Below are 27,838 nucleotides of genomic sequence, written 5' to 3'. Positions count from 1 at the left end.
GATGGGTAAGGATGGGATGGGTAAGGATGAGTAAGGATGGGCTGGGGATGGATGGGTAAGGATGGGATGAGTAAGGACGGGATTGGTGGGTAAGGATGGGATGAGTAAGGACGGGATGGGTAAGGACGGGATGGGTAAGGACGGGATGGTAAGGACGGGATGGGTAAGGACGGGATGGGTAAGGATGGGTAAGGATGGAATGAGTAAGGATGGGATGGGTAAGGATGAGTAAGAATGGGATGGGTAAGGATGGGTTGAGTAAGGATGGGTAAGGATGAGATGATTAAGGATGGGTAAGGATGGGATGGGTAAGGATGGGATGGGTAAGGATGGGATGGTTAAGGATGGGATGGGTAAGGATGGGATGGGTAAGGATGGGATGTGTAAGGATGGGATGAGTAAGGATGGGATGGGTAAGGATAGGATGGGTAAGGATGGGATGGGTAAGGATGGGTAAGGATGGGATGTGTAAGGATGGCTAAGGATGGGATGAGTAAGGATGGGACAGTTAGGGTTGGGTAGGGATGGGTAAGGATGGGATGGGTAATGATGGGATGGGTAAGGTTGGGTAAGGATGGGATGGGTAAGGATGTGTAAGGATGGGTAAGGATGGGATGGGTAAGGATGGGATGGGTAAGGATGTGTAAGGATGGGTAAGGATGGTATGTGTAAGGGTGGGATGGGTATGGATGTGTAAGGATGGGATGGGTAAGTATGGGATGGGTAAGTATGGGACGGGTAAGGATGGGATGGATGGGTAAGGATGGGTAGGGATGGGATGGGTAAGGATGGGTAAGGATGGAATGGGTAAGGATGTGTAGGGATGGGTAAGGATGGGATGAGTAAGGATGTGTAAGGATGGGATGGTTAAGGATGGGATGGGTAAGGATGGGATGGGATGGGTAACGATGGAATGGATGGGATTGATGGGGATGGGTAGTGATGGGATGTGTAAGGATGGGATGGTTAAGGATGGGATGGTTAAGGATGGGATGGGTAAGGATGGGATGGGATGGATGTGATGGATGGGTAAGGATGGGTAAGGATGGGATGGGTAAGGATGGGATTGGATGGGATGGGATGGATGGGATGGATGGGTAAGGATGGGTAAGGATGGGATGGATAAGGATGGGATTGGATGGGATGGGTAAGGATGGGATGGGTAAGGATGGGATGGGCAGGATGGGATGGATGGGTAATGATGGGTAGTGATGGGATGGATAAGGATGGGATGGGATTGGATGGGATGGGTAAGGATGGGATGGGTAAGGATGGGATGGGCAGGATGGGATGGATGGGTAATGATGGGTAGTGATGGGATGGGTAAGGATGGGTAAGGATGGGATGGGTAGGGAGGGTAAGGATGGGTAGGGTTGGGTAAGTATGGTTAGGGATGTGTAAGGATGGGATGTGTAAGGATGGGATGGGTAAGGATGGATGGATGATAGGGATGGGATGAGTAAGGACGGGATGAGTAAGGACGGGATGGGTAAGGACGGGATGGGTAAGGACGGGATGGGTAAGGACGGGATGGGTAAGGACGGGATGGGTAAGGACGGGATTGGTAAGGACGGGATGGGTAAGGACGGGATGGGTAAGGATGGGTAAGGATGGGATGGGTAAGGATGGGATGGGTAAGGATGGATGGATGGGATGGGTAAGAATGGGATGGGTAAGGATGGGATGGGTAAGGATTAGTAAGAATGGGATGGGTAAGGATGGGATGGGTAAGGATGGGATGATTAAGGATGGGTAAGGATGGGATGGGTAAGGATGGGATGGTTAAGGATGGGATGGGTAAGGATGGGATGTGTAAGGATGGGTAAGGATGGGATGAGTAAGGATAGGATGGGATGGGTAAGGATGGGATGGGTAAGGATGGGATGAGTAAGGATGGGATGAGTAAGGATGGGATGGGTAAGGATGGGATGGGTAAGGATGGGTAAGGATGGATGGGTAAGGATGGGATGGGTAAGGATGGGATGAGTAAGGATGGGACAGGTAGGGTTGGGTAGGGATGGGTAAGGATGGGATGGGTAAGGATGGGATGGGTAAGGATGTGTAAGGATGGGATGGGTAAGGATGGGATGGGTAAGGATGGGATGTGTAAGGATGTGTAAGGATGGGTAAGGATGGTATGTGTAAGGGTGGGATGGGTATGGATGTGTAAGGATGGGATGGGTAAGTATGGGATGGGTAAGTATGGGACGGGTAAGGATGGGATGGGTAAGGATGGGTAAGGATGGGTAAGGATGGAATGGGTAAGGATGAGTAAGAATGGGATGGGTAAGGATGGGTAAGGATGGGATGGGTAAGGATGGGATGGGTAAGGATGGGTAAGGATGGGATGGGTAAGGATGGGATGTGTAAGGATGAGTAAGGATGGGATGGGTAAGGATGGGATGGGTAAGGATGGGATGGGTAAGGATGGGTAAGGATGGGATGGGTAAGGATGGGATGGGTAAGGATGGGTAAGGGTGGATGGGATGGGTAAGGATGGGATGGGTAAGGATGGGACAGGTAGGGTTGGGTAGGGATGGGTAAGGATGGGATGGGTAAGGTTGGGTAAGGATGGGATGGGTAAGGATGTGTAAGGATGGGATGGGTAAGGATGGGATGTGTAATGATGGGATGGGTAAGGATGGGATGTGTAAGGATGTGTAAGGATGGTATGTGTAAGGATGGGATGGGTAAGTATGGGAGGGGTAAGTATGGGACGGGTAAGGATGGGATGGATGGGTAAGGATGGGTAGGGATGGGATGGGTAAGGATGGGATGGGTAAGGATGGGATGGATGGGTAAGGATGGGTAGGGATGGGATGGGTAAGGATGGGTAAGGATGGGATGGGTAAGGATGGGATGAGTTAAGATGGGATGAGTAAGGATGGGATGGGTAAGGATGGGATGGGATGAGTTAGGATGGGATGAGTTAGGATGGGATGAGTTAGGATGCGATGAGGAAGGATGGGTAAGGATGGGATGGGTAAGGATGGGATGGGTAGGGACTGGTAAGGATGGGATGAGTAAGGATGGGACAGTATGGACAGAACCTGTAGGTTAGGTAGTATCTGCTTGGTTAGGTAGTATCTGCTACTCTGCTAGGTTAGGTAGTACCTTCTTGGTTAGGTAGTATCTCCTAGGTTAGGTAGTATCTGGAGCTCTGTTCTACTCTGTTAGATGATGGGCTATATGGCTCCACTGGCAATACTGTATGGGCAGAACCTGTACACAGAATACTGTATGGGCAGAACCTGTAGGTTAGGTAGTATCTGCTTGGTTAGGTAGTATCTGCTACTCTGCTAGGTTAGGTAGTACCTTCTTGGTTAGGTAGTATCTCCTAGGTTAGGTAGTACCTGCTCCTCTGCTAGTTTAGGTAGTGTCTGCTAGGTTAGGTAGTGTCTGCTAGGTTAGGTAGTATCTGCTAGTTTAGGTAGTGTCTGCTAGGTTAGGTAGTGTCTGCTAGGTTAGGTAGTGTCTGCTAGGTTAGGTAGTGTCTGCTAGGTTAGGTAGTATCTACTAGGTTATGAAGTATCTGCTACTCTGCTAGGCTAAGTAGCATCTGCTAGGTTAGGTAGTATCTAGGTAGTATCTAGGTAGTATCTAGTATCTGCTACTCTGCTAGGTTAGGTAGTATCTGCTAGGTTAGGTAGTACCTGCTCCTCTGCTAGTTTAGGTAGTGTCTGCTAGGTTAGGTAGTGTCTGCTAGGTTAGGTAGTATCTGCTAGGTTAGGAAGTATCTGCTACTCTGCTAGGCTAGGTAGCATCTGCTAGGTTAGGTAGTATCTAGGTAGTATCTAGGTATTATCTAGTATCTGCTACTCTGCTAGGTTAGGTAGTATCTGCTAGGTTAGGTAGTATCTGCTTCTCTGCTAGGTTAGGTAGTGTCTGCTACTCTGCTAGGTTAGGTAGTACCTGCTACTCTGCTAGGTTAGGTAGTATCTGCTAGGTTCGGTAGTATCTGATACTCTGCTAGGTTAGGTAGTATCTGCTACTCTGCTAGGTTAGGTAGTATCTGCTAGGTTAGGTAGTGTCTGCTACTCTGCTAGGTTCGGTAGTATCTGCTAGGTTAGGTAGTACCTGCTACTCTGCTAGGTTAGGTAGTATCTGCTAGGTTCGGTAGTATCTGCTACTCTGCTAGGTTAGGTAGTATCTGCTAGGTTAGGTAGTATCTGCTAGGTTAGGTAGTATCTGCTTGGTTAGGTAGTATCCGCTAGGTAAGGTAGTATCTGCTACTCTGCTAGATAAGGTAGTATCTGCTTCTCTGCTAGGTTAGGTAGTATCTGCTAGGTTAGGTAGTGTCTGCTACTCTGCTAGGTTCGGTAGTATCTGCTAGGTTAGGTAGTACCTGCTACTCTGCTAGGTTAGGTAGTATCTGCTAGGTTCGGTAGTATCTGCTACTCTGCTAGGTTAGGTAGTATCTGCTAGGTTAGGTAGTATCTGCTAGGTTAGGTAGTATCTGCTTGGTTAGGTAGTATCCGCTAGGTAAGGTAGTATCTGCTACTCTGCTAGATAAGGTAGTATCTGCTTCTCTGCTAGGTTAGGTAGTATCTGCTACTCTGCTAGGTTAGGTAGTATCTGCTAGGTTAGGTAGTGTCTGCTACTCTGCTAGGTTCGGTAGTATCTGCTAGGTTAGGTAGTATCTGCTACTCTGCTAGGTTCGGTAGTATCTGCTAGGTTAGGTAGTATCTGCTACTCTGCTTGGTTAGGTAGTATCTGCTACTCTGCTTGGTTTGGTAGTATCTTCTAGGTTAGGTAGTATCTGCTAGGTTAGGTAGTATCTGCTAGGTTAGGTAGTATCTGCTAGGTTAGGTAGTATCTGCTAGGTTCGGTAGTATCTGCTTCTCTGCTAGGTTAGGTAGTATCTGCTTCTCTGCTAGGTTAGGTAGTATCTGCTACTCTGCTAGGTTAGGTAGTATCTGCTACTCTGCTAGGTTAGGTAGTGTCTGCTACTCTGCTAGGTAGTATCTGCTAGGTTAGGTAGTATCTGCTAGTATCTGCTTCTCTGCTAGGTTAGGTAGTGTCTGCTAGGTTAGGTAGTATCTGCTAGTTTAGGTAGTGTCTGCTAGGTTAGGTAGTGTCTGCTAGGTTAGGTAGTGTCTGCTAGGTTAGGTAGTGTCTGCTAGGTTAGGTAGTATCTACTAGGTTATGAAGTATCTGCTACTCTGCTAGGCTAGGTAGCATCTGCTAGGTTAGGTAGTATCTAGGTAGTATCTAGGTAGTATCTAGTATCTGCTACTCTGCTAGGTTAGGTAGTATCTGCTAGGTTAGGTAGTACCTGCTCCTCTGCTAGTTTAGGTAGTGTCTGCTAGGTTAGGTAGTGTCTGCTAGGTTAGGTAGTATCTGCTAGGTTAGGAAGTATCTGCTACTCTGCTAGGCTAGGTAGCATCTGCTAGGTTAGGTAGTATCTAGGTAGTATCTAGGTATTATCTAGTATCTGCTACTCTGCTAGGTTAGGTAGTATCTGCTAGGTTAGGTAGTATCTGCTTCTCTGCTAGGTTAGGTAGTGTCTGCTACTCTGCTAGGTTATGTAGTACCTGCTACTCTGCTAGGTTAGGTAGTATCTGCTAGGTTCGGTAGTATCTGATACTCTGCTAGGTTAGGTAGTATCTGCTACTCTGCTAGGTTAGGTAGTATCTGCTAGGTTAGGTAGTGTCTGCTACTCTGCTAGGTTCGGTAGTATCTGCTAGGTTAGGTAGTACCTGCTACTCTGCTAGGTTAGGTAGTATCTGCTAGGTTCGGTAGTATCTGCTACTCTGCTAGGTTAGGTAGTATCTGCTAGGTTAGGTAGTATCTGCTAGGTTAGGTAGTATCTGCTTGGTTAGGTAGTATCCGCTAGGTAAGGTAGTATCTGCTACTCTGCTAGATAAGGTAGTATCTGCTACTCTGCTAGGTTAGGTAGTATCTGCTAGGTTAGGTAGTGTCTGCTACTCTGCTAGGTTCGGTAGTATCTGCTAGGTTAGGTAGTATCTGCTACTCTGCTAGGTTCGGTAGTATCTGCTAGGTTAGGTAGTATCTGCTACTCTGCTTGGTTAGGTAGTATCTGCTACTCTGCTTGGTTTGGTAGTATCTTCTAGGTTAGGTAGTATCTGCTAGGTTAGGTAGTATCTGCTAGGTTAGGTAGTATCTGCTAGGTTCGGTAGTATCTGCTTCTCTGCTAGGTTAGGTAGTATCTGCTTCTCTGCTAGGTTAGGTAGTATCTGCTACTCTGCTAGGTTAGGTAGTATCTGCTACTCTGCTAGGTTAGGTAGTGTCTGCTACTCTGCTAGGTAGTATCTGCTAGGTTAGGTAGTATCTGCTAGTATCTGCTTCTCTGCTAGGTTAGGTAGTGTCTGCTACTCTGCTAGGTTAGGTAGTATCTGCTACTCTGCTAGGTAAGGTAGTATCTTCTACTCTGCTAGGTAAGGTAGTATCTGCTACTCTGCTAGGTTAGGTAGTATCTGCTACTCTGCTAGGTTAGGTAGTATCTGCTACTCTGCTAGGTTAGGTAGTGTCTGCTACTCTGCTAGGTAGTATCTGCTAGGTTAGGTAGTATCTGCTAGTATCTGCTTCTCTGCTAGGTTAGGTAGTATCTGCTAGTATCTGCTTCTCTGCTAGGTTAGGTAGTGTCTGCTAGTATCTGCTACTCTGCTAGGTTAGGTAGTATCTGCTAGTATCTGCTTCTCTGTTAGTTTAGGTAGTGTCTGCTACTCTGCTTGGTTAGGTAGTATCTGCTAGGTTAGGTAGTATCTGCTAGGTTAGGTAGTATCTGCTTCACTGCTAGGTTAGGTAGTTCCTGCTAGGTTAGGTAGTGTCTGCTACTCTGCTTGGTTAGGTAGTATCTGCTTCTCTGCTATGTTAGGTAGTACCTGCTACTCTGCTTGGTTAGGTAGTATCTGCTAGGTTAGGTAGTATCTGCTACTCTGCTAGGTTAGGTAGTATCTGCTAGGTAAGGTAGTATCTGCTACTCTGCTAGGTAAGGTAGTATCTGCTACTCTGCTAGGTAAGGTAGTATCTGCTACTCTGCTAGGTAAGGTAGTATCTTCTACTCTGCTAGGTTAGGTAGTGTCTGCTACTCTGCTAGGTTAGGTAGTATCTGCTAGGTTAGGTAGTATCTGCTACTCTGCTAGGTAAGGTAGTATCTGCTTCTCTGCTAGGTAAGGTAGTATCTGCTACTCTGCTAGGTAAGGTAGTATCTTCTACTCTGCTAGGTTAGGTAGTATCTGCTAGGTTAGGTAGTATCTGCTACTCTGCTAGGTAAGGTAGTATCTGCTTCTCTGCTAGGTTAGGTAGTGTCTGCTACTCTGCTAGGTTAGGTAGTATCTGCTAGGTTAGGTAATATCTGCTACTCTGCTAGGTAAGGTAGTATCTGCTAGGTTGGGTAGTATCTGCTACTCTGCTAGGTAAGGTAGTATCTGCTTCTCTGCTAGGTTAGGTAGTATCTGCTACTCTGCTAGGTTAGGTAGTATCTGCTACTCTGCTAGGTTAGGTAGTATCTTCTACTCTGCTAGGTAAGGTAGTATCTGCTACTCTGCTAGGTTAGGTAGTGTCTGCTACTCTGCTAGGTTAGGTAGTGTCTGCTACTCTGCTAGGTAGTATCTGCTAGGTTAGGTAGTATCTGCTACTCTGCTAGGTTAGGTAGTATCTGCTACTCTGCTAGGTTAGGTAGTGTCTGCTACTCTGCTTGGTTAGGTAGTATCTGCTAGGTTAGGTAGTATCTGCTAGGTTAGGTAGTATCTGCTACTCTGCTAGGTTAGGTAGTGTCTGCTACTCTGCTTGGTTAGGTAGTATCTACTACCCTGCTAGGTTAGGTAGTGTCTGCTACTCTGCTTGGTTAGGTAGTATCTGCTAGGTTAGGTAGTATCTGCTAGGTTAGGTAGTGTCTGTTACTCTGCTTGGTTAGGTAGTATCTACTACCCTGCTAGGGTCTGGTTTGGTGTAGTCATTTACAGTGTAGCATAATAGACGTGAGTCCTGATGTATTTGGCATGGACTGATGGCTGCATGCATAGTGTAGTGATCCTGTCTAATGAGCCATGTTACAATTCCCACCGAGTGGGTTAACCCTATTGGCCCAATGCCAGCGACCTGGGTTCCCGGCTCTGGCCCTCTGGACACTAAAATATTCAGCTGGTTTTAGATTTCCTGTAAATTAGTTTACTCTCGATCTTAGTATCCGACTGTGTTATTCTTAAATGATGCCTCAGACGGTCTTAATGGAACTGGTGCCTTCGATGAGCTTTCATTGATTGGTGGATTGATCGTTGTCAAGCTGCCACCATCATCCTCTAACATCTCTGTTTATGTCGGCGAGACATGAGGTCGGTCTGTCTGTTTACCTTGAAGGCAGTTTAAACCCACACCTATCTAATCATTCATTATAACCTCTGTTATAGCTGCTGAACACCTGACACATTGATCTGTCTGTCTGTTTACCTAGTAGGCAGTTTAAACCCACACCCCTCTAATCATTCATTATAACCTCTGTGATAGCTGCTGAACACCTGACACATTGATTTCTGACTCTAATCAAGGTCTACTGGTTCTAGACCCCATTATAAGTTCTGCTTTGGCACCTGAGCCCAGGTTTGCTTGAGAGGGGACTTGGTTAGCACTTATTTGCCTTAGTTCTGTCTTAAGACTTAAATCACTGTACTTAAAGGCACAGGCACATCGTGTTATGATGTGAAAACACTATATTCAACAAGAATATGAGTTGTCCCTAAATATTCCAGAGTACCTAGTACTATTGTTGTGTTCTGTACCTGTTTGGTTATAGGCCTTCTACAGTATGATCGTAATGCAGGCCTTGGCCATGACAATACAATATGGCCTTGGCCATGACAATACACTGTGATCCTGGCCATGACAATACACTATGGCCTTGGCCATGACAATACACTGTGATCCTGGCCATGACAATACACTGTGATCCTGGCCATGACAATACACTATGGCCTTGGCCATGACAATACACTATGGCCTTGGCCATGACAATACACTTTGGCTTTGGCCATGACAATACACTGATCCTGGCCATGACAATACACTATGGCCTTGGCCATGACAATACACTAAGGCCTTGGCCATGACAATACAATGTGGCCTTGGCCATGACAATACAATGTGGCCTTGGCCATGACAATACACTATGGCCTTGGCCATGACAATACACTATGGCCTTGGCCATGACAATACACTATGGCCTTGGCCATGACAATACACTATGGCCTTGGCCATGACAATACACTATGGCTTTGGCCATGACAATACACTGATCCTGGCCATGACAATACACTATGGCCTTGGCCATGACAATACACTAAGGCCTTGGCCATGACAATACAATGTGGCCTTGGCCATGACAATACACTATGGCCTTGGCCATGACAATACACTATGGCCTTGGCCATGACAATACACTATGGCCTTGGCCATGACAATACACTATGGCCTTGGCCATGACAATACACTATGGCTTTGGCCATGACAATACACTATGGCTTTGGCCATGACAATACACTATGGCTTTGGCCATGACAATACACTGTGATCCTGGCCATGACAATACAATATGGCCTTGGCCATGACAATACACTATGGCTTTGGCCATGACAATACATTGTGATCCTGGCCATGACAATACACTGTGATCCTGGCCATGACAATACACTGTGATCCAGTCTGACTGTTAATGATCTGTTTTGTGTAGTACTGTAGCTGTTGTCTTGTCAGAGTGGTGTTCTGTTTGGTGTACTACTGTAGCTGTTGTCTTGTCAGAGACCAGGTTAAATTTAGTTCCTCAGTTAGGTGGTTAACCGATAATTGTACTCCGACGTCCTTGTGTAGGTGGAGGGAGTCTGGAAGGGAATTTAGGAATATTTGGGTTGTCTGAGAATTCATAGCACGGCTTTTGATGATCCTTGGTTGGGGTCTGAGCAGATTATTTGTTGCAAATGTAATAACATCGTGGTCATTTGTCCACGATTATGAGGAAAACATTAAGATCCACAACATTTATTCCACGGGACAAAACTAGATCCAGAGTTTGACTGTGGCAGTGAGTAAGTCTCGAGACATGTTGGACAAAACCCACTGAGTTGATGATGGCCCCGAAAGCCTTTTGGAGTGGGTCTGTGGACTTTTCCATGTGAATATTAAAGTCACCAAAAACTAGAATATTATCTGCCCTGACAACAAGGTCTGATAGGAATTCAGGGAACTCAGTTAGTGACGCTGCATACGGCCCAGGAGGCCTGTAAACAGTAGCTTTCTGTGTGTCTTTCTGGCTTTGATTATCTGGTGTGTCTTTCTGGCTCCTCTCTGTTCTCTCCAGGTCAGACGTGGTTGTGCTGTGTTTCTCCATCGCCAACCCCAACTCTCTGCATCACGTCAAGACCATGTGGCACATGGAGATCAAGCACTTTTGTCCCAGGACGCCTGTCATCCTGGTGGGTTGTCAGCTGGACCTGCGTTACGCTGATCTGGAGGCCGTCAACAGGGCCAGGAGGCCACTAGCCAGGTATAGAATCAGCATTATGTCACCATGTGACTGTCAACAAGGCCAGGAGGCCACTAGCCAGGTACAGAATAAGCATTATGTCACCATGTGGCTGTCAACAGGGCCAGGAGGCCACTAGCCAGGTACAGAATCAGCATTATGTCACCATGTGGCTGTCAACAGGGCCAGGAGGCCACTAGCCAGGTACAGAATCAGCATTATGTCACCATGTGGCTGTCAACAGGGCCAGGAGGCCACTAGCCAGGTATAAAATCAGCATTATGTCACCATGTGGCTGTCAACAGGGCCAGGAGGCCACTAGCCAGGTATAGAATCAGCATTATGTCACCATGTGGCTGTCAACAGGGCCAGGAGGCCACTAGCCAGGTATAAAATCAGCATTATGTCACCACGTGGCTGTCAACAGGGCCAGGAGGCCACTAGCCAGGTATATAATCAGCATTATGTCACCATGTGCCTGTCAACAGGGCCAGGAGGCCACTAGCCAGGTATAGAATCAGCATTATGTCACCATGTGGCTGTCAACAGGGCCAGGAGGCCACTAGCCAGGTATAAAAGCAGCATTATGTCACCATGTGGCTGTCAACAGGGCCAGGAGGCCACTAGCCAGGTACAGAATCAGCATTATGTCACCATGTGGCTGTCAACAGGGCCAGGAGGCCACTAGCCAGGTATAGAATCAGCATTATGTCACCATGTGGCTGTCAACAGGGCCAGGAGGCCACTAGCCAGGTATAGAATCAGCATTATGTCACCATGTGGCTGTCAACAGGGCCAGGAGGCCACTAGCCAGGTATAGAATCAGCATTATGTCACCATGTGGCTGTCAACAGGGCCAGGAGGCCACTAGCCAGGTATATAATCAGCATTATGTCACCATGTGGCTGTCAACAGGGCCAGGAGGCCACTAGCCAGGTATAAAATCAGCATTATGTCACCATGTGGCTGTCAACAGGGCCAGGAGGCCACTAGCCAGGTATAGAATCAGCATTATGTCACCATGTGGCTGTCAACAGGGCCAGGAGGCCACTAGCCAGGTATAGAATCAGCATTATGTCACCATGTGACTGTCAACAGGGCCAGGAGGCCACTAGCCAGGTATAAAATCAGCGTTACGTCATCATGTAGCTGGTTTTGATTGACGAGATCTATACATTTTCGTGCTAGTTGAAACTCTATGTGCAGTAACTACTGACATTTTATTAAATTAAGCAAACCGGTTTACATACATTTAATAGATAATGACTTTGTATTCTTCCATATTGAGAATCGCTCTTATTTCCTCCCCACCAGGCCGATAAAGCCCGGAGACATCCTTCCTCCAGAGAGTGGCCGGGAGGTGGCCAAGGAGCTGGGCATCTCCTACTATGAGACCAGTGTGTTCGACCAGTTTGGCATCAAGGACATCTTCGACAATGCCATTCGAGCCGCGCTCATCTCCCGTCGACACCTGCAGTTCTGGAAGTCCCACCTCCGGAAGGTCCAGAAGCCCCTCCTCCAGGCGCCCTTCCTGCCGCCCAAAGCACCGCCCCCTCTCATCAAGATTCCAGAGTGTGTCATCAACAACGGGGAGGGTCCTGGCCTCCTATTGGACAGTCCTCTTTGTGCTGACGTCATGTTCATCCTCCAGGACCACATCCACATCTTCGCCCACAAGATCTACCTCTCCACCTCCTCCTCCAAGTTTTATGACCTGTTCCAGGTAGTGTCTCTTTGCCTGGTTCCTCTCTAGGTTCCTCTCTAGGTTCCTCTCTAGGTTCCTCTCTCGGATTCCTTCCTTCTAGGTTTTTATTCCTAGCCACTGTGCTTCTGCCTCAGTATTGCTTGCTCTCTGTGGTTTCCGGTTGGGTTTCTGTAGAGCACTTTGTGACATAAAAAAAACCTGTTATAAATGTGATTGTTTCCAGATGGACTTCAGTGACGAGTCCCAGTGCCTGGTGGTGACGGAGCGGCATGCCCGGGACTCTCTCCTCAGGACCCTTAGTCTGGACACAGAGGAGGACGTGGCTGTGCTCCCCAACCTCTCCCCCTGCTCCCTCCGGGCCTCTAAGAGTGACGGCACCCTGAAGATGATGAGCTTCTCTGGTAAGCACCGGCGCACCAAGCTGTCCTTGGCCTCCTGGAGCAAGGCCTTCTACAGCATCCACAAGGAGAGCGTGACCAACCCTGTGACGGGCTCCCCGGCTCACATGACGGTGGTGAAGATGGACTACTCCATCCAGCTGGGTCCGTTCAGTGCCGTGTTGAGGTTCCTCTACACTGGGGAGCTGGATGAAGAGGAGCGGGATCTGATGAAGATCGCCCAGATCGCGGAGGTCCTGGAGGTGTTTGACCTGAGGATGATGGTGGAGAACATCATGAACCATGAAGGCTTCATGAACCAGGAGATCACCAAGGCCTTCCACGTCAGGAAATCCAACCGCATCAAGGAGTGTCTCAACAAGAACACATTCACAGGTAAACCATGCTGCATCGTAGATCAAAGTGTTTTCTGTTGCTTTTGACTAGGAAGTTATCATGTGTTTGGAAATGTGGATGGGGTTGATGTGATGTGTTTCTCTGGGGCACACATCACCTTCAGGTTGTTGTTGTAATGTCTCTGTCTCAGACGTCACCTTCAGGTTGTTGTTATAATGTCTCTGTCTCAGACGTCACCTTCAGGTTGTTGTTGTAATGTCTCTGTCTCAGACGTCACCTTCAGGTTGTTGTTATAATGTCTCTGTCTCAGACGTCACCTTCAGGTTGTTGTTGTAATGTCTCTGTCTCAGACGTCACCTTCAGGTTGTTGTTATAATGTCTCTGTCTCAGACATCACCTTCAGGTTGTTATAATGTCTCTGTCTCAGACATCACCTTCAGGTTGTTGTTATAATGTCTCTGTCTCAGACGTCACCTTCAGGTTGTTGTTGTAATGTCTCTGTCTCAGACATCACCTTCAGGTTGTTATAATGTCTCTGTCTCAGACATCACCTTCAGGTTGTTGTTATAATGTCTCTGTCTCAGACGTCACCTTCAGGTTGTTGTAATGTCTCTGTCTCAGACGTCACCTTCAGGTTGTTGTTATAATGTCTGTCTCAGACGTCACCTTCAGGTTGTTATAATGTCTCTGTCTCAGACGTCACCTTCAGGTTGTTGTTGTAATGTCTCTGTCTCAGACGTCACCTTCAGGTTGTTATAATGTCTCTGTCTCAGACGTCACCTTCAGGTTGTTGTTGTAATGTCTCTGTCTCAGACGTCACCTTCAGGTTGTTGTTATAATGTCTCTGTCTCAGACGTCACCTTCAGGTTGTTATAATGTCTCTGTCTCAGACGTCACCTTCAGGTTGTTGTTATAATGTCTCTGTCTCAGACGTCACCTTCAGGTTGTTGTTATAATGTCTCTGTCTCAGACATCACCTTCAGGTTGTTGTTATAATGTGTCTCAGACGTCACCTTCAGGTTGTTGTTATAATGTCTCTGTCTCAGACGTCACCTTCAGGTTGTTGTTATGTCTCTGTCTCAGACGTCACCTTCAGGTTGTTGTTGTAATGTCTCTGTCTCAGACGTCACCTTCAGGTTGTTGTTATAATGTCTCTGTCTCAGACATCACCTTCAGGTTGTTGTTATAATGTCTCTGTCTCAGACGTCACCTTCAGGTTGTTGTTATAATGTCTCTGTCTCAGACGTCACCTTCAGGTTGTTGTTATAATGTCTCTGTCTCAGACATCACCTTCAGGTTGTTGTTGTAATGTCTCTGTCTCAGACGTCACCTTCAGGTTGTTGTTATAATGTCTCTGTCTCAGACGTCACCTTCAGGTTGTTGTTATAATGTCTCTGTCTCAGACATCACCTTCAGGTTGTTGTTATAATGTCTCTGTCTCAGACATCACCTTCAGGTTGTTGTTATAATGTCTCTGTCTCAGACATCACCTTCAGGTTGTTGTTATAATGTCTCTGTCTCAGACATCACCTTCAGGTTGTTGTTATAATGTCTCTGTCTCAGACATCACCTTCAGGTTGTTGTTATAATGTCTCTGTCTCAGACGTCACCTTCAGGTTGTTGTTATAATGTCTCTGTCTCAGACATCACCTTCAGGTTGTTGTTATAATGTCTCTGTCTCAGACATCACCTTCAGGTTGTTGTTATAATGTCTCTGTCTCAGACATCACCTTCAGGTTGTTGTTATAATGTCTCTGTCTCAGACGTCACCTTCAGGTTGTTGTTATAATGTCTCTGTCTCAGACGTCACCTTCAGGTTGTTGTTATAATGTCTCAGACGTCACCTTCAGGTTGTTGTTATAATGTCTCTGTCTCAGACGTCACCTTCAGGTTGTTGTTATAATGTCTCTGTCTCAGACATCACCTTCAGGTTGTTGTTATGTCTCTGTCTCAGACGTCACCTTCAGGTTGTTGTTATAATGTCTCTGTCTCAGACGTCACCTTCAGGTTGTTGTTATAATGTCTCAGACGTCACCTTCAGGTTGTTGTTATAATGTGTCTCAGACATCACCTTCAGGTTGTTGTTATAATGTCTCTGTCTCAGACGTCACCTTCAGGTTGTTGTTATAATGTCTCTGTCTCAGACGTCACCTTCAGGTTGTTGTTATAATGTCTCTGTCTCAGACGTCACCTTCAGGTTGTTGTTATAATGTCTCTGTCTCAGACGTCACCTTCAGGTTGGAGGATGGAACCATCAATGCTCACAGACCTCTGCTCATCTCCTCCTGTGATTGGATGGCTGCTGTGTTCGGAGGATCCTTCATGGAGAGTGCTAACAACGAGGTGAGTCGACAACACAGAGTAATATCTAGTGTTGGGGTTAGGATGCTGTGTTCGAAGGATCCTTCATGGAGAGTTAACTTGTCTGCATCACAGTCTGGGTTAGGGTTATCTTTGTCCCAAATGGCACCCTATTCCCTATGTAGTAAACTACTTTTGAGCAGGGTATTTTATTTACAAGCAAACACTAAAACAGGAAGTACCAGTGAGGAGTTGGCTTCATTAATAAGTACATTGACGAAGTCATCACTCCACATACAATACCCTATAATGACAAAGAGAAAATACATATTTTTATTTTATTGCACTTTTATACAAAATTAAATATAGAAATACCTTATTTACATAAGTATTCGGACCCTTTGCTATGAAACTCGAAATTGAGCTCAGGTGCATCCTGTTTCCATTGATCGTCCTTGATGTTTCTTCAACTTGATTGGAGTCCACCTGTGGTGAATTCAATTGATTGGATATGATTTGGAAAGGCACACACCTGACCAGGATCCATAGGGATTACAAGGATCCATAGGGAATATAGGGAATGGGATGTTGTCTCCAGTTGACCAGGATCTATAGGGAATATGGGATGTTGTCTCCAGTTGACCAGGATCCATAGGGAATATGGGATGTTGTCTCCAGTTGACCAGGATCTATAGGGAATATGGGATGTTGTCTCCAGTTGACCAGGATCCATAGGGAATATGGGATGTTGTCTCCAGTTCATTGATTAAACCCCAGGTAGCAGTAGGAACAGTGACATGACCGGTTCATCAGAGTAACGAGTAAAAATAGACGTCATTCAGAGATCTTTAAATAGCCGTTAGGACAAGGACACTGTCTGAACACAGAGTCCTGTTCTGTTTCACTGCTCTCAGGCAGGCAGGCAGGCAGACCAGCAGGCTAACAGGCAGACCAGCAGGCTAACAGGCAGACCAGCAGGCTAACAGGCAGACCAGCAGGCTAACAGGCAGACCAGCAGCCTAACAGGCAGACCAGCAGGCTAACACTACCTCTCTCTGAACAGAGTCCTGTTCTGTTTCACTGCTCTCAGACAGGCAGACAGGCAGACCAGCAGGCTAACAGGCAGACCAGCAGGCTAACAGGCAGACCAGCAGGCTAACAGGCAGACCAGCAGACTAACAGGCAGACCAGCAGACTAACAGGCAGACCAGCAGCCTAACAGGCAGACCAGCAGGCTAACACTACCTCTCTCTGAACAGAGTCCTGTTCTGTTTCACTGCTCTCAGGCAGGCAGACAGGCAGACCAGCAGGCTAACAGTCTAACACTACCTCTCTCTTTAACCATGGGGACATCTTTATTTTAGTGTGGTAGCAAGCTACTACCCGGTGTCCTAGTTTCTACAGAGCCTCTAGTCTGCTGCTAGTCCTTACAGAGCCTCTGTAGTCTGCTGCTAGTCTTTGCAGGGCCTCTGTAGTCTTTACAGAGCCCCTGTTGTCTCTAATGTTGGTCTTTACTGACAGTGAAACAGGACATTTAGATGTTGTCAAATGATGTCTCTGTTCTTTCCTGTGTGTGTCTGTGTCTGCCTGCGTGTGTGTCTGTGTGTATCTGTGTGTTTAGGTCTCGTTCCCAGGCACCAGCAGGGTGTGTATGCAGGCTGTTCTGGAGTATCTCTACACCAATCAGCTTTGTCCCATGGCAGAGCTGGATCCTATGGAGTTGACGGCCCTGGCTAACAGACTCTGTCTCCCCAGACTGACTGCTCTGACAGGTACTAACCATAACCCTGGTTAACAGACTGTCTTCCCAGACTGACTGCTCTGACAGGTACTAACCCTGGTTAACAGACTGACTCCCCAGACTGATTGCTCTGACAGGTACTAACCCTGGTTAACAGACTCTGTCTCCCCAGACTGACTGCTCTGACAGGTACTAACCATAACCCTGGTTAACAGACTGTCTCCCCAGACTGACTGCTCTGACAGGTATTAACCATAACCCTGGCTAACAGACTGTCTCCCTAGACTGACTGCTCTGACAGGTACTAACCATAACCCTGGCTAACAGACTGTCTCCCCAGACTGACTGCTCTGACAGGTACTAACCCTGGCTAACAGACTGACTCCCCAGACTGACTGCTCTGACAGGTACTAACCCTGGTTAACAGACTGTCTCCCCAGACTGACTGCTCTGACAGGTACTAACCATAACCCTGGCTAACAGACTGTCTCCCCAGACTGACCGCCCTCACAGGTGCTTGATCCATCAGCAGTCTGCTCTGTCCAGAGCCATCTGTTTCGAGATTTGGGCTTTTAGACAGTAGAATATTGTTCTAGTTCTAGACCTTCAGTTACATAGCATTCACTATCCCCATGTAATGTCAATGGGGAGATAACATGGCTGCAGTGCATCACAATGCAGAACTCCAATGTCCCAACTCTCTAAGGGGGTGTTCCTAAATTGACTCCAATGTGTTAATGCTCCTCAGTGCATTCTGGGTCATTCATAGATTGTTTGTTCGAAATCCACTGGCTGAGGAGCAGGGTTGATCAGGACACACTGGCTGAGGAGCATGGTTGATCAGAGGACACTGGCTGAGGAGCAGGGTCGATCAGGGGACACTGGCTGAGGAGCATGGTTGATCAGAGGACACTGGCTGAGGAGCATGGTTGATCAGAGGACACTGGCTGAGGAGCATGGTTGATCAGAGGACACTGGCTGAGGAGCAGGGTCGATCAGGGGACACTGGCTGAGGAGCAGGGTCGATCAGGACACACTGGCTGAGGAGCATGGTTGATCAGAGGACACTGGCTGAGGAGCAGGGTCGATCAGGGGACACTGGCTGAGGAGCATGGTTGATCAGAGGACACTGGCTGAGGAGCATGGTTGATCAGAGGACACTGGCTGAGGAGCAGGGTCGATCAGGACACACTGGCTGAGGAGCGGGGTCGATCAGGACACACTGGCTGAGGAGCGGGGTCGATCAGGACACACTGGCTGAGGAGCGGGGTCGATCAGGGGACACTGGCTGAGGAGCGGGGTCGATCAGGACACTGGCTGAGGAGCGGGGTCGATCAGGGGACACTGGCTGAGGAGCGGGGTCGATCAGGACACACTGGCTGAGGAGCGGGGTCGATCAGGACACACTGGCTGAGGAGGAGAGTTGAGCTGATCATTCTGACCTTTTGATCATTGACCATTTTACTTTCTCTAGCAAAACTGGTTGAACTGTTTTCATGTTGTCTTGAGGGTGAGTGACTGTAACTGTTCTGCTGGCAGCCATTTCTGTTTCAAAATGATTTTATTTTGAAGCTTATTAAATCAGGCATATTACTGTATGTACAAGATGATTCCTGTGCTTCTTTTGGAACATGACAACAGAACATACAACAAACCAAACGGAATGGAAACATCAACAACATACCAAACAGAATGGAAACATCAACAACAAACCAAACGGAATGGAAACAACAACAACAAACCAAACGGAATGGAAATATCAACAACAAACCAAACGGAATGGAAACATCATCAACAACAACAAACCAAACGGAATGGAAACAACAACAACAACAACAAACCAAACGGAATGGAAACAACAACAACAACACACCAAACGGAAAGGAATCATCAACAACAACATACCAAACAGAATGGAAACATCAACAACAACAACAACAAACCAAACGGAATGGAAACAACAACAAAAAAACAAACGGAATGGAAACAACAACAAACCAAACGGAATGGAAACATCAACAACATACCAAACGGAATGGAAACATCAACAACAACAACAACAACATACCAAACTGAATGGAAACATCAACAAAAAAACAAACAGAATGGAAACAACAAAAACCAAACGGAATGGAAACAACAACAACAACAAACTAAACGGAATGGAAACATCAACAACAACAACATACCAAACAGAATGGAAACATCAACAACAACAACATACCAAACAGAATGGAAACATCAACAACAACAACAACATACCAAACGGAATGGAAACATCAACAACAACATACCAAACAGAATGGAAACATCAACAACAACAACCACATACCAAACAGAATGGAAACATCAACATCAACAAAAAAACAAACGGAATGGAAACATCAACAACAACAAACCAAACGGAATGGAAACATCAACAACAACAACATACCAAACAGAATGGAAACATCCACAACAACAACATACCAAACCGAATGGAAACATCAACAACAACAACATACCAAACGGAATGGAAATATCAACAACAACAACAACAACAACATACCAAACGGAATGGAAACATCAACAACAACAACAACAACATACCAAACAGAATGGAAACATCAACAACAACAACATACCAAACGGAATGGAAATATCAACAACAACAACAACAACAACATACCAAACGGAATGGAAACATCAACAACAACATCAACAACATACCAAACGGAATGGAAACATCAACAACAAACCAAACGGAATGGAAACATCAACAACAACAACATACCAAACAGAATGGAAACATCAACAACAACAACATACCAAACAGAATGGAAACATCAACAAAAAAACAAACGGAATGGAAACAACAACAAACCAAACAGAATGGAAACATCAACATCAACAAAAAAACAAACGGAATGGAAACATCAACAACAACAAACGGAATGGAAACAACAACAACAACAAACCAAACTGAATGGAAACAACAACAACAAACCAAACGGAATGGAAACAACAACAACAACAACAAACTGAATGGAAACATCAACAACAACATACCAAACAGAATGGAAACATCAACAACAACAAACGTCCTCTGCTCTGTAGAGCTCGGTAGACAGGCAGGGCTTTAGGACAGCAGACAGGCCTTAATATAGAAACACCTTTGTCTCCTAGCTCTGTGTATTCTGAGATTCACAGTGTATTTGTACCTGTGTCATTGTAGTTACAGTATTACTACAGTATTAAAACTGTAACTACAGTGCTGCGGTAGCTGGGATTGCATACTGCCGGAGTGAACCCTTTTTAACCCTTTCTGTATTGTTTTTCTTGGGTGCCTTGTGACCGTGAAGCATCGTCTATAGAATATTGCTTTCAACTTGGGTTCTGAAACTCTATGTAGTTTATTTTAAAGGTTGTCTGAAGAGGTTTCCTCTGTCTGCTCCACAGAACACTATGCTGTGAGTGAGCTGGTGAAAGCCTCCAAAGATGGACAGGATATAGATGGCGAAGTACTCACCTATCTGGAACTGGCTCAGGTTGGTTTACTAGAACAGGATATAGACAGAGAGGTACTCACCTGTCTGGAATTGGCTCAGGTTGGTTTACTAGAACAGGATATAGACGGTGAAGTACTCACCTGTCTGGAACTGGCTCAGGTTGGTTTACTAGAACAGGATATAGACGGCGAAGTACTCACCTGTCTGGAACTGGCTCAGGTTGGTTTACTAGAACAGGATATAGACAGAGAGGTACTCACCTCTCTGGAACTGGCTCAGGTTGGTTTACTAGAACAGGATATAGACAGAGAGGTACTCACCTGTCTGGAACTTACTCAGGTTGGTTTACTAGAACGGGATATAGACGGAGAGGTACTCACCTGTCTAGAACTGGCTCAGGTTGGTTTACTAGAACAGGATATAGACGGCGAAGTACTCACCTATCTGGAACTGGCTCAGGTTGGTTTACTAGAACAGGATATAGACAGAGAGGTACTCACCTCTCTGGAACTTACTCAGGTTGGTTTACTAGAACGGGATATAGACGGAGAGGTACTCACCTGTCTAGAACTGGCTCAGGTTGGTTTACTAGAACAGGATATAGACAGAGGTATTCACCTAGGATGATTGTTCTGCAGTTTAAATATAGGATGATTGTTCTGCAGTTTTAAATATAGGATGATTGTTCTGCAGTTTTAAATATAGGATGATTGTTCTACAGTTTTAAATATAAGATGATTGTTCTGCAGTTTAAATATAGGATGATTGTTCTGCAGTTTAAATATAGGATGATTGTTCTGCAGTTTAAATATAGGATGATTGTTCTGCAGTTTTAAATATAGGATGATTGATCTACAGTTTTAAATATAGGATGATTGTTCTGCAGTTTAAATATAGGATGATTGTTCTGCAGTTTAAATATAGGATGATTGTTCTGCAGTTTTAAATATAGGATGATTGATCTACAGTTTTAAATATAGGATGATTGTTCTGCAGTTTTAAATATAGGATGATTGTTCTGCAGTTTTAAATATAGGATGATTGTTCTGCAGTTTAAATATAGGATGATTGTTCTGCAGTTTAAATATAGGATGATTGTTCTGCAGTTTTAAATATAGGATGATTGATCTACAGTTTTAAATATAAGATGATTGTTCTGCAGTTTAAATATAGGATGATTGTTCTGCAGTTTTAAATATAGGATGATTGTTCTGCAGTTTTAAATATAGGATGATTGTTCTGCAGTTTAAATATAGGATGATTGTTCTGCAGTTTAAATATAGGATGATTGTTCTGCAGTTTTAAATATAGGATGATTGTTCTGCAGTTTTAAATATAGGATGATTGATCTACAGTTTTAAATATAAGATGATTGTTCTGCAGTTTAAATATAGGATGATTGTTCTGCAGTTTTAAATATAGGATGATTGATCTACAGTTTTAAATATAGGATGATTGTTCTGCAGTTTAAATATAGGATGATTGTTCTGCAGTTTTAAATATAGGATGATTGTTCTGCAGTTTAAATATAGGATGATTGTTCTGCAGTTTTAAATATAGGATGATTGATCTACAGTTTTAAATATAGGATGATTGTTCTGCAGTTTAAATATAGGATGATTGTTCTGCAGTTTTAAATATAGGATGATTGATCTACAGTTTTAAATATAGGATGATTGTTCTGCAGTTTAAATATAGGATGATTGTTCTGCAGTTTTAAATATAGGATGATTGATCTACAGTTTTAAATATAGGATGATTGATCTACAGTTTTAAATATAGGATGATTGATCTGCAGTTTTAAATATAGGATGATTGATCTACAGTTTTAAATATAGGATGATTGTTCTGCAGTTTAAATATAGGATGATTGTTCTGCAGTTTTAAATATAGGATGATTGATCTACAGTTTTAAATATAGGATGATTGTTCTGCAGTTTTAAATATAGGATAATTGTTCTGCAGTTTAAATATAGGATGATTGTTCTGCAGTTTAAATATAGGATGATTGATCTACAGTTTTAAATATAGGATGATTGATCTACAGTTTTAAATATAGGATGATTGATCTACAGTTTTAAATATAGGATAATTGTTCTGCAGTTTAAATATAGGATGATTGTTCTGCAGTTTAAATATAGGATGATTGTTCTGCAGTTTTAAATATAGGATGATTGATCTACAGTTTTAAATATAGGATGATTGTTCTGCAGTTTTAAATATAGGATGATTGATCTACAGTTTTAAATATAGGATGATTGTTCTGCAGGTTTCAATGTATTTCCCTTCGTTTTGTTTTTCTTCCAGTTCCATAATGCTAACCAGTTAGCAGCTTGGTGCTTACATCACATCTGCACTCACTACAACAATGTCTGTGCCAACTATCGCAAAGAGATCAAGGCCAAATCTGCAGGTGAGTTATTCGTCCGCTGGTTCTGATCAGCACACAACCAATCACAATCAATGAACGGTGAACACTGAACAGTTTGGTTTTGGACTTCTATTCATGTGTTTCCTGTCAGATACCCTCTTCTCTTGATAATGTCTGCTGCTTTTTGTTATTTCCTTTCCATTTGTGTTTAATGAAGACCTAGAAAACAAGGTGATTGGACTGCCTAACTAATCAGTGACCTTAATGGATCAATCAAGTCCAAGGGAAGAGTGAAAACCGTCTATGGAATGAGTTTGCCACCTGTGCTCTGTACTGCCCAGTCTGTGGTAGCTACACTACATGTTGTCTGATGGTCTGTCGGTGTTGTGTTTCCCTCCCAGAGAACCAGGAATATTTTGAGAAGCACCGCTGGCCCCCAGTGTGGTACCTGAAGGAGGAGGACCACTACCAGCGGGTGAGGAAGGAGAGGGAGAAAGAGGACGTGGTTCTCAACAAACACCACAGCAGACGACGTTGGTGCTTCTGGAGCACCTCCCCTGCCGTGGCCTGAGAGGTCTGAGAAGGGTCTGCCTAGCCCCAAACCGCCCAGGGAATCTGCCTCCTACCCCGTGCTCCAGCTTCTAACCCTGCACCCCGCAAAGAGGTCCCAACAACACACGCTGTACCAATGTTTTACTGTTAGATCACCTGAGCATCAAAACAGGAAATAACTATCTGACGATGCACTGTCAGGTCCTACCCTCTTCCCTTGATGCACTGTCAGGTCCCACCCTCTTCTCTTGATGCACTGTCAGGTCCCACCCTCTTCTCTTGATGCACTGTCAGGTCCCACCCTCTTCTCTTGACAATACACTGTCTGGTCCTACCCTCTTCTCTTGATGCACTGTCAGGTCCTACCCTCTTCTCTTGATGCACTGTCAGGTCCCACCCTCTTCTCTTGATGCACTGTCAGGTCCCACCCTCTTCTCTTGATGCACTGTCAGGTCCCACCCTCTTCTCTTGACAATACACTGTCTGGTCCTACCCTCTTCTCTTGATGAACTGTCTGGCCCTACCCTCTTCTCTTGACAATACACTGTCTGGTCCTACCCTCTTCTCTTGATGATACACTGTCAGGTCCTACCCTCTTCTCTTGATGATACACTGTCAGGCCCTACCCTCTTCTATTGACAATACACTGTCTGGTCCTACCCTCTTCTCTTGATACACTGTCCGGCCCTACCCTCTTCTCTTGATGAACTGTCAGGTCCTACCCTCTTCTCTTGACAATACACTGTCTGGTCCTACCCTCTTCTCTTGATGAACTGTCCGGCCCTACCCTTTTCTCTTGATGATACACTGTCAGGTCCAACCCTCTTCTCTTGACAATACACTGTCTGGTCCTACCCTCTTCTCTTGATACACTGTCTGGCCCTACCCTTTTCTCTTGATGATACACTGTCAGGTCCAACCCTCTTCTCTTGATGATACACTGTCTGTCCCTACCCTCTTGATGATACACTGTCAAGCCCTACCCTCTTGATGATACACTGTCAGGCCCTACCCTCTTCTCTTGATGATACACTGTCTGTCCCTACCCTCTTGATGATACACTGTCAGGTCCAACCCTCTTCTCTTGATGATACACTGTCTGTCCCTACCCTCTTGATGATACACTGTCAAGCCCTACCCTCTTGATGATACACTGTCAGGCCCTACCCTCTTCTCTTGATGATACACTGTCTGTCCCTACCCTCTTGATGATACACTGTCAGGTCCAACCCTCTTCTCTTGATGATACACTGTCTGGCCCTACCCTCTTGATGATACACTGTCAGGTCCAACCCTCTTGATGATACACTGTCAGGTCCAAACCTCTTCTCTTGATGATACACTGTCAGGCCCTACCCTCTTGATGATACACTGTCAGGTCCAAACCTCTTCTCTTGATGATACACTGTCAGGCCCTACCCTCTTGATGATACACTGTCAGGTCCAACCCTCTTGATGATACACTGTCAGGCCCTACCCTCTTCTCTTGATGATACACTGTCTGTCCCTACCCTTTTCTCTTGATGATACACTGTCAGGCCCTACCCTCTTCTCTTGATGATACACTGTCTGGCCCTACCCTTTTCTCTTGATGATACACTGTCAGGCCCTACCCTCTTCTCTTGATGATACACTGTCTGTCCCTACCCTCTTGATGATACACTGTCAGGCCCTACCCTTTTCTCTTGATGATACACTGTCAGGTCCAACCCTCTTCTCTTGATGATACACTGTCAGGCCCTACCCTCTTGATGATACACTGTCAGGTCCAACCCTCTTGATGATACACTGTCAGGCCCTACCCTCTTCTCTTGATGATACACTGTCTGTCCCTACCCTTTTCTCTTGATGATACACTGTCAGGCCCTACCCTCTTCTCTTGATGATACACTGTCTGGCCCTACCCTTTTCTCTTGATGATACACTGTCAGGCCCTACCCTCTTCTCTTGATGATACACTGTCTGTCCCTACCCTCTTGATGATACACTGTCAGGCCCTACCCTTTTCTCTTGATGATACACTGTCAGGTCCAACCCTCTTCTCTTGATGATACACTGTCAAGCCCTACCCTCTTGATGATACACTGTCAGGTCCTACCCTCTTGATGATACACTGTCAGGTCCAAACCTCTTCTCTTGATGATACACTGTCAGGCCCTACCCTCTTGATGATACACTGTCAGGTCCAACCCTCTTCTCTTGATGCACTGTCTGGCCCTACCCTCTTGATGATACACTGTCTGGCCCTACCCTTTTCTCTTGATGATGCACTGTCAGGTCCAACCCTCTTCTCTTGATGATACACTGTCAGGTCCAACCCTCTCTGCTTGGGTCCACATGAATAACCTCCACATGGCAGGGCTCTACAGAGGGTACATTTTACTTACATTTGCGCCTAAATATTTTGCTGTGCAACCTGCAATTTGAATTTAGGAGCACCAGTGCACCTATAAAAATGAAGTATTCTAGCTACGTTGTTCAACCTGTCAACGTAGTGTGGTATGTGCTTTCTGTTAGACATGTAACATTATGGATGTAAATTGTGATTGTTGATGTTAGCTGCAGCCACCGACACCAGCCCTGGATCTAAGTCTGAATCATAAATGATGCAAAAATAACTCTGAACCTGATGAAACACAGGACCTGTTCATAGACGGGGCTTCATGCAGCCTTGGAATATCAACAACAACAACGTTGAAAGTACGTCTTGTGCTCACTGGGATACCGATACAGCTCCAGGGATAAACAGAGCTCCTGATTGAATCGATCCCCAGGTCGGTATATTGAACCCAGCTGGAGGTGTTTCTCTGTATTCTGAAACACCTGATTGTTCCTTTAACCCACCTGGTGATGGTAAAGGGGAAACTCTATACTTGAAATCAATGTGTTTTTATTCATCAGCTGTATAGTAGGCTTTCTTTAGTTAACCAAAGCCATAACTAGTCAGTTTATCATATTTTAATATATATACCATGTGATTATTTATTTGTTGGTGATATTTACTATAGAAACCAAGTGGCTGGTTCTCTTGGTTCCTGCTGTCACAGGTCTTTGATCTAGCTGCTCATCATCCTTCATCTTCTTTATAACCAAGTGGCTGGTTCTCTTGGTTCCTGCTGTCAAAGGTCTTTGATCTAGCTGCTCATCATCCTTCATCTTCTTTATAACCAAGTGGCTGGTTCTCTTGGTTCCAGCTGTCAAAGGTCTTTGATCTAGCTGCTCATCATCCTTCATCTTCTTTTTCTTATTTAAAGGGAATGTTGTTGAATAAATTATTTGACTTAATTGCTTTATTCTAGTTTTCCTTTGAACTGCCCAGTGTATATCCTAGGGTCTGGACTGTTGGTCTAAAGTTTAATGCAGACAATATGTACTGTTTCAATCCTCATACTGAGACGAGCCTGAGTGCCAGTCTGTTCCTGTTAATGTGTTTGGGTTGACAATTCAATAAGGAGTTGGCAAGAGAGCAGTAATGTTTGTTTCACATACCTGTCAATAATACTATATGAATCAAATTCAGATGTAATGTTTGTTTCACATACCTGTCAATAATACTATATGAATCAAATTCAGATGTAATGTTTGTTTCACATACCTGTCAATAATACTATATGAATCAAATTCAGATGTAATGTTTGTTTCACATATCTATTAATAATGCTATTGTAATCATGGGTTTATGCTTTTGAGTGGAGCACCATCAGCTGAACCCGTCATGTAGAACAAGTTATTCAACTGATTAGAGTTCAGTACAACACTGTTATATAGAAGGATATGTTGCTGTTATGAAAGTGTAAACATCAGAGGGAGAGAGAAAGGTTTGGCAACAACCACTCAGCCTCACTCTGTCAGGAGAGGAGAGGAGGGGAGCAGAGCAGCCTGTACCCAAGCTGTCACTGAGGAGGCAGACCAACACTGTATACATAACAGCTTTGGAACACAATGTCACATTCTATTATTAGTAATGATCATTATTATATTGTCTGGTGATTCTATAACCAATGTCAACATGAGTGTATTATAATCAACTTACAATAAAAGTAAGTTGTAGTTCCAGTATATGGACTGTAAGAGTGTCTTCATTTCCTTCCTGTCTTAAGTCCCAACCTATTATAACAGCTGTTATTCATGTTAATATTCTAGAACATCGTTAACCTTCTAGAAGATTTGTATTCCAGAACCTTGTTAACATTCTAGAACTTTGATGGCATTATAGAATGTTGTCGGCATTATAGAATGTTGTCGGCACTGTAGAATGTTCTCTGCATTATAGAATGTTCTCTGCATTATAGAATGTTGTCTGCATTGTAGAATGTTGTCTGCACTATAGAATATGCTCTCTGCATTCTAGAATGTTGTCCGCGTTCTGGAACGTTGGCCCTTGCGATCTCTGCTTTGCACATCCCACATTCATCGTGTCTTGTTTGTGAGAGAAGAGGAAACTCCTATTACATAAGAGGAGTGGTGCA

The 27,838-nt window shown here is 44.9% G+C and overlaps 1 protein-coding gene across 16 annotated transcripts in view; it reads left to right on the top strand.

Moving 5' to 3' along the window:
* Nucleotides 1-27,428, top strand: part of LOC110514595 (rho-related BTB domain-containing protein 1-like) — a 90,100-nt gene extending 62,672 nt beyond the window's left edge. For 3 of the 16 annotated variants that reach the window (XM_036972042.1, XM_036972040.1, XM_036972041.1), the window contains 8 exons: nucleotides 10,313-10,498; nucleotides 11,792-12,200; nucleotides 12,406-12,955; nucleotides 15,141-15,259; nucleotides 16,839-16,989; nucleotides 20,397-20,485; nucleotides 22,754-22,859; nucleotides 23,219-27,428. In XM_036972042.1, the coding sequence (XP_036827937.1) occupies nucleotides 10,313-10,498; nucleotides 11,792-12,200; nucleotides 12,406-12,955; nucleotides 15,141-15,259; nucleotides 16,839-16,989; nucleotides 20,397-20,485; nucleotides 22,754-22,859; nucleotides 23,219-23,388 (1,780 nt within the window). In that variant the 3' untranslated portion in view covers nucleotides 23,389-27,428. Of the gene's footprint in view, nucleotides 1-10,312; nucleotides 10,499-11,791; nucleotides 12,201-12,405; nucleotides 12,956-15,140; nucleotides 15,260-16,838; nucleotides 16,990-17,761; nucleotides 18,558-20,396; nucleotides 20,486-22,753; nucleotides 22,860-23,218 lie in introns of those variants that run through there. The other 13 variants (XR_005041646.1, XR_005041643.1, XR_005041645.1 and 10 more) reach the window with 13 other exon arrangements.
* Nucleotides 27,429-27,838: the final 410 nt, after the last annotated feature.

Source organism: Oncorhynchus mykiss, unplaced genomic scaffold (genome assembly GCF_013265735.2).
Source record: "Oncorhynchus mykiss isolate Arlee unplaced genomic scaffold, USDA_OmykA_1.1 un_scaffold_119, whole genome shotgun sequence".
Taxonomy (NCBI): domain Eukaryota; kingdom Metazoa; phylum Chordata; class Actinopteri; order Salmoniformes; family Salmonidae; genus Oncorhynchus; species Oncorhynchus mykiss.
The sequence above is the reverse complement of the archived record's forward strand: the minus strand, read 5'-3'. Positions and strand labels throughout refer to the sequence as shown.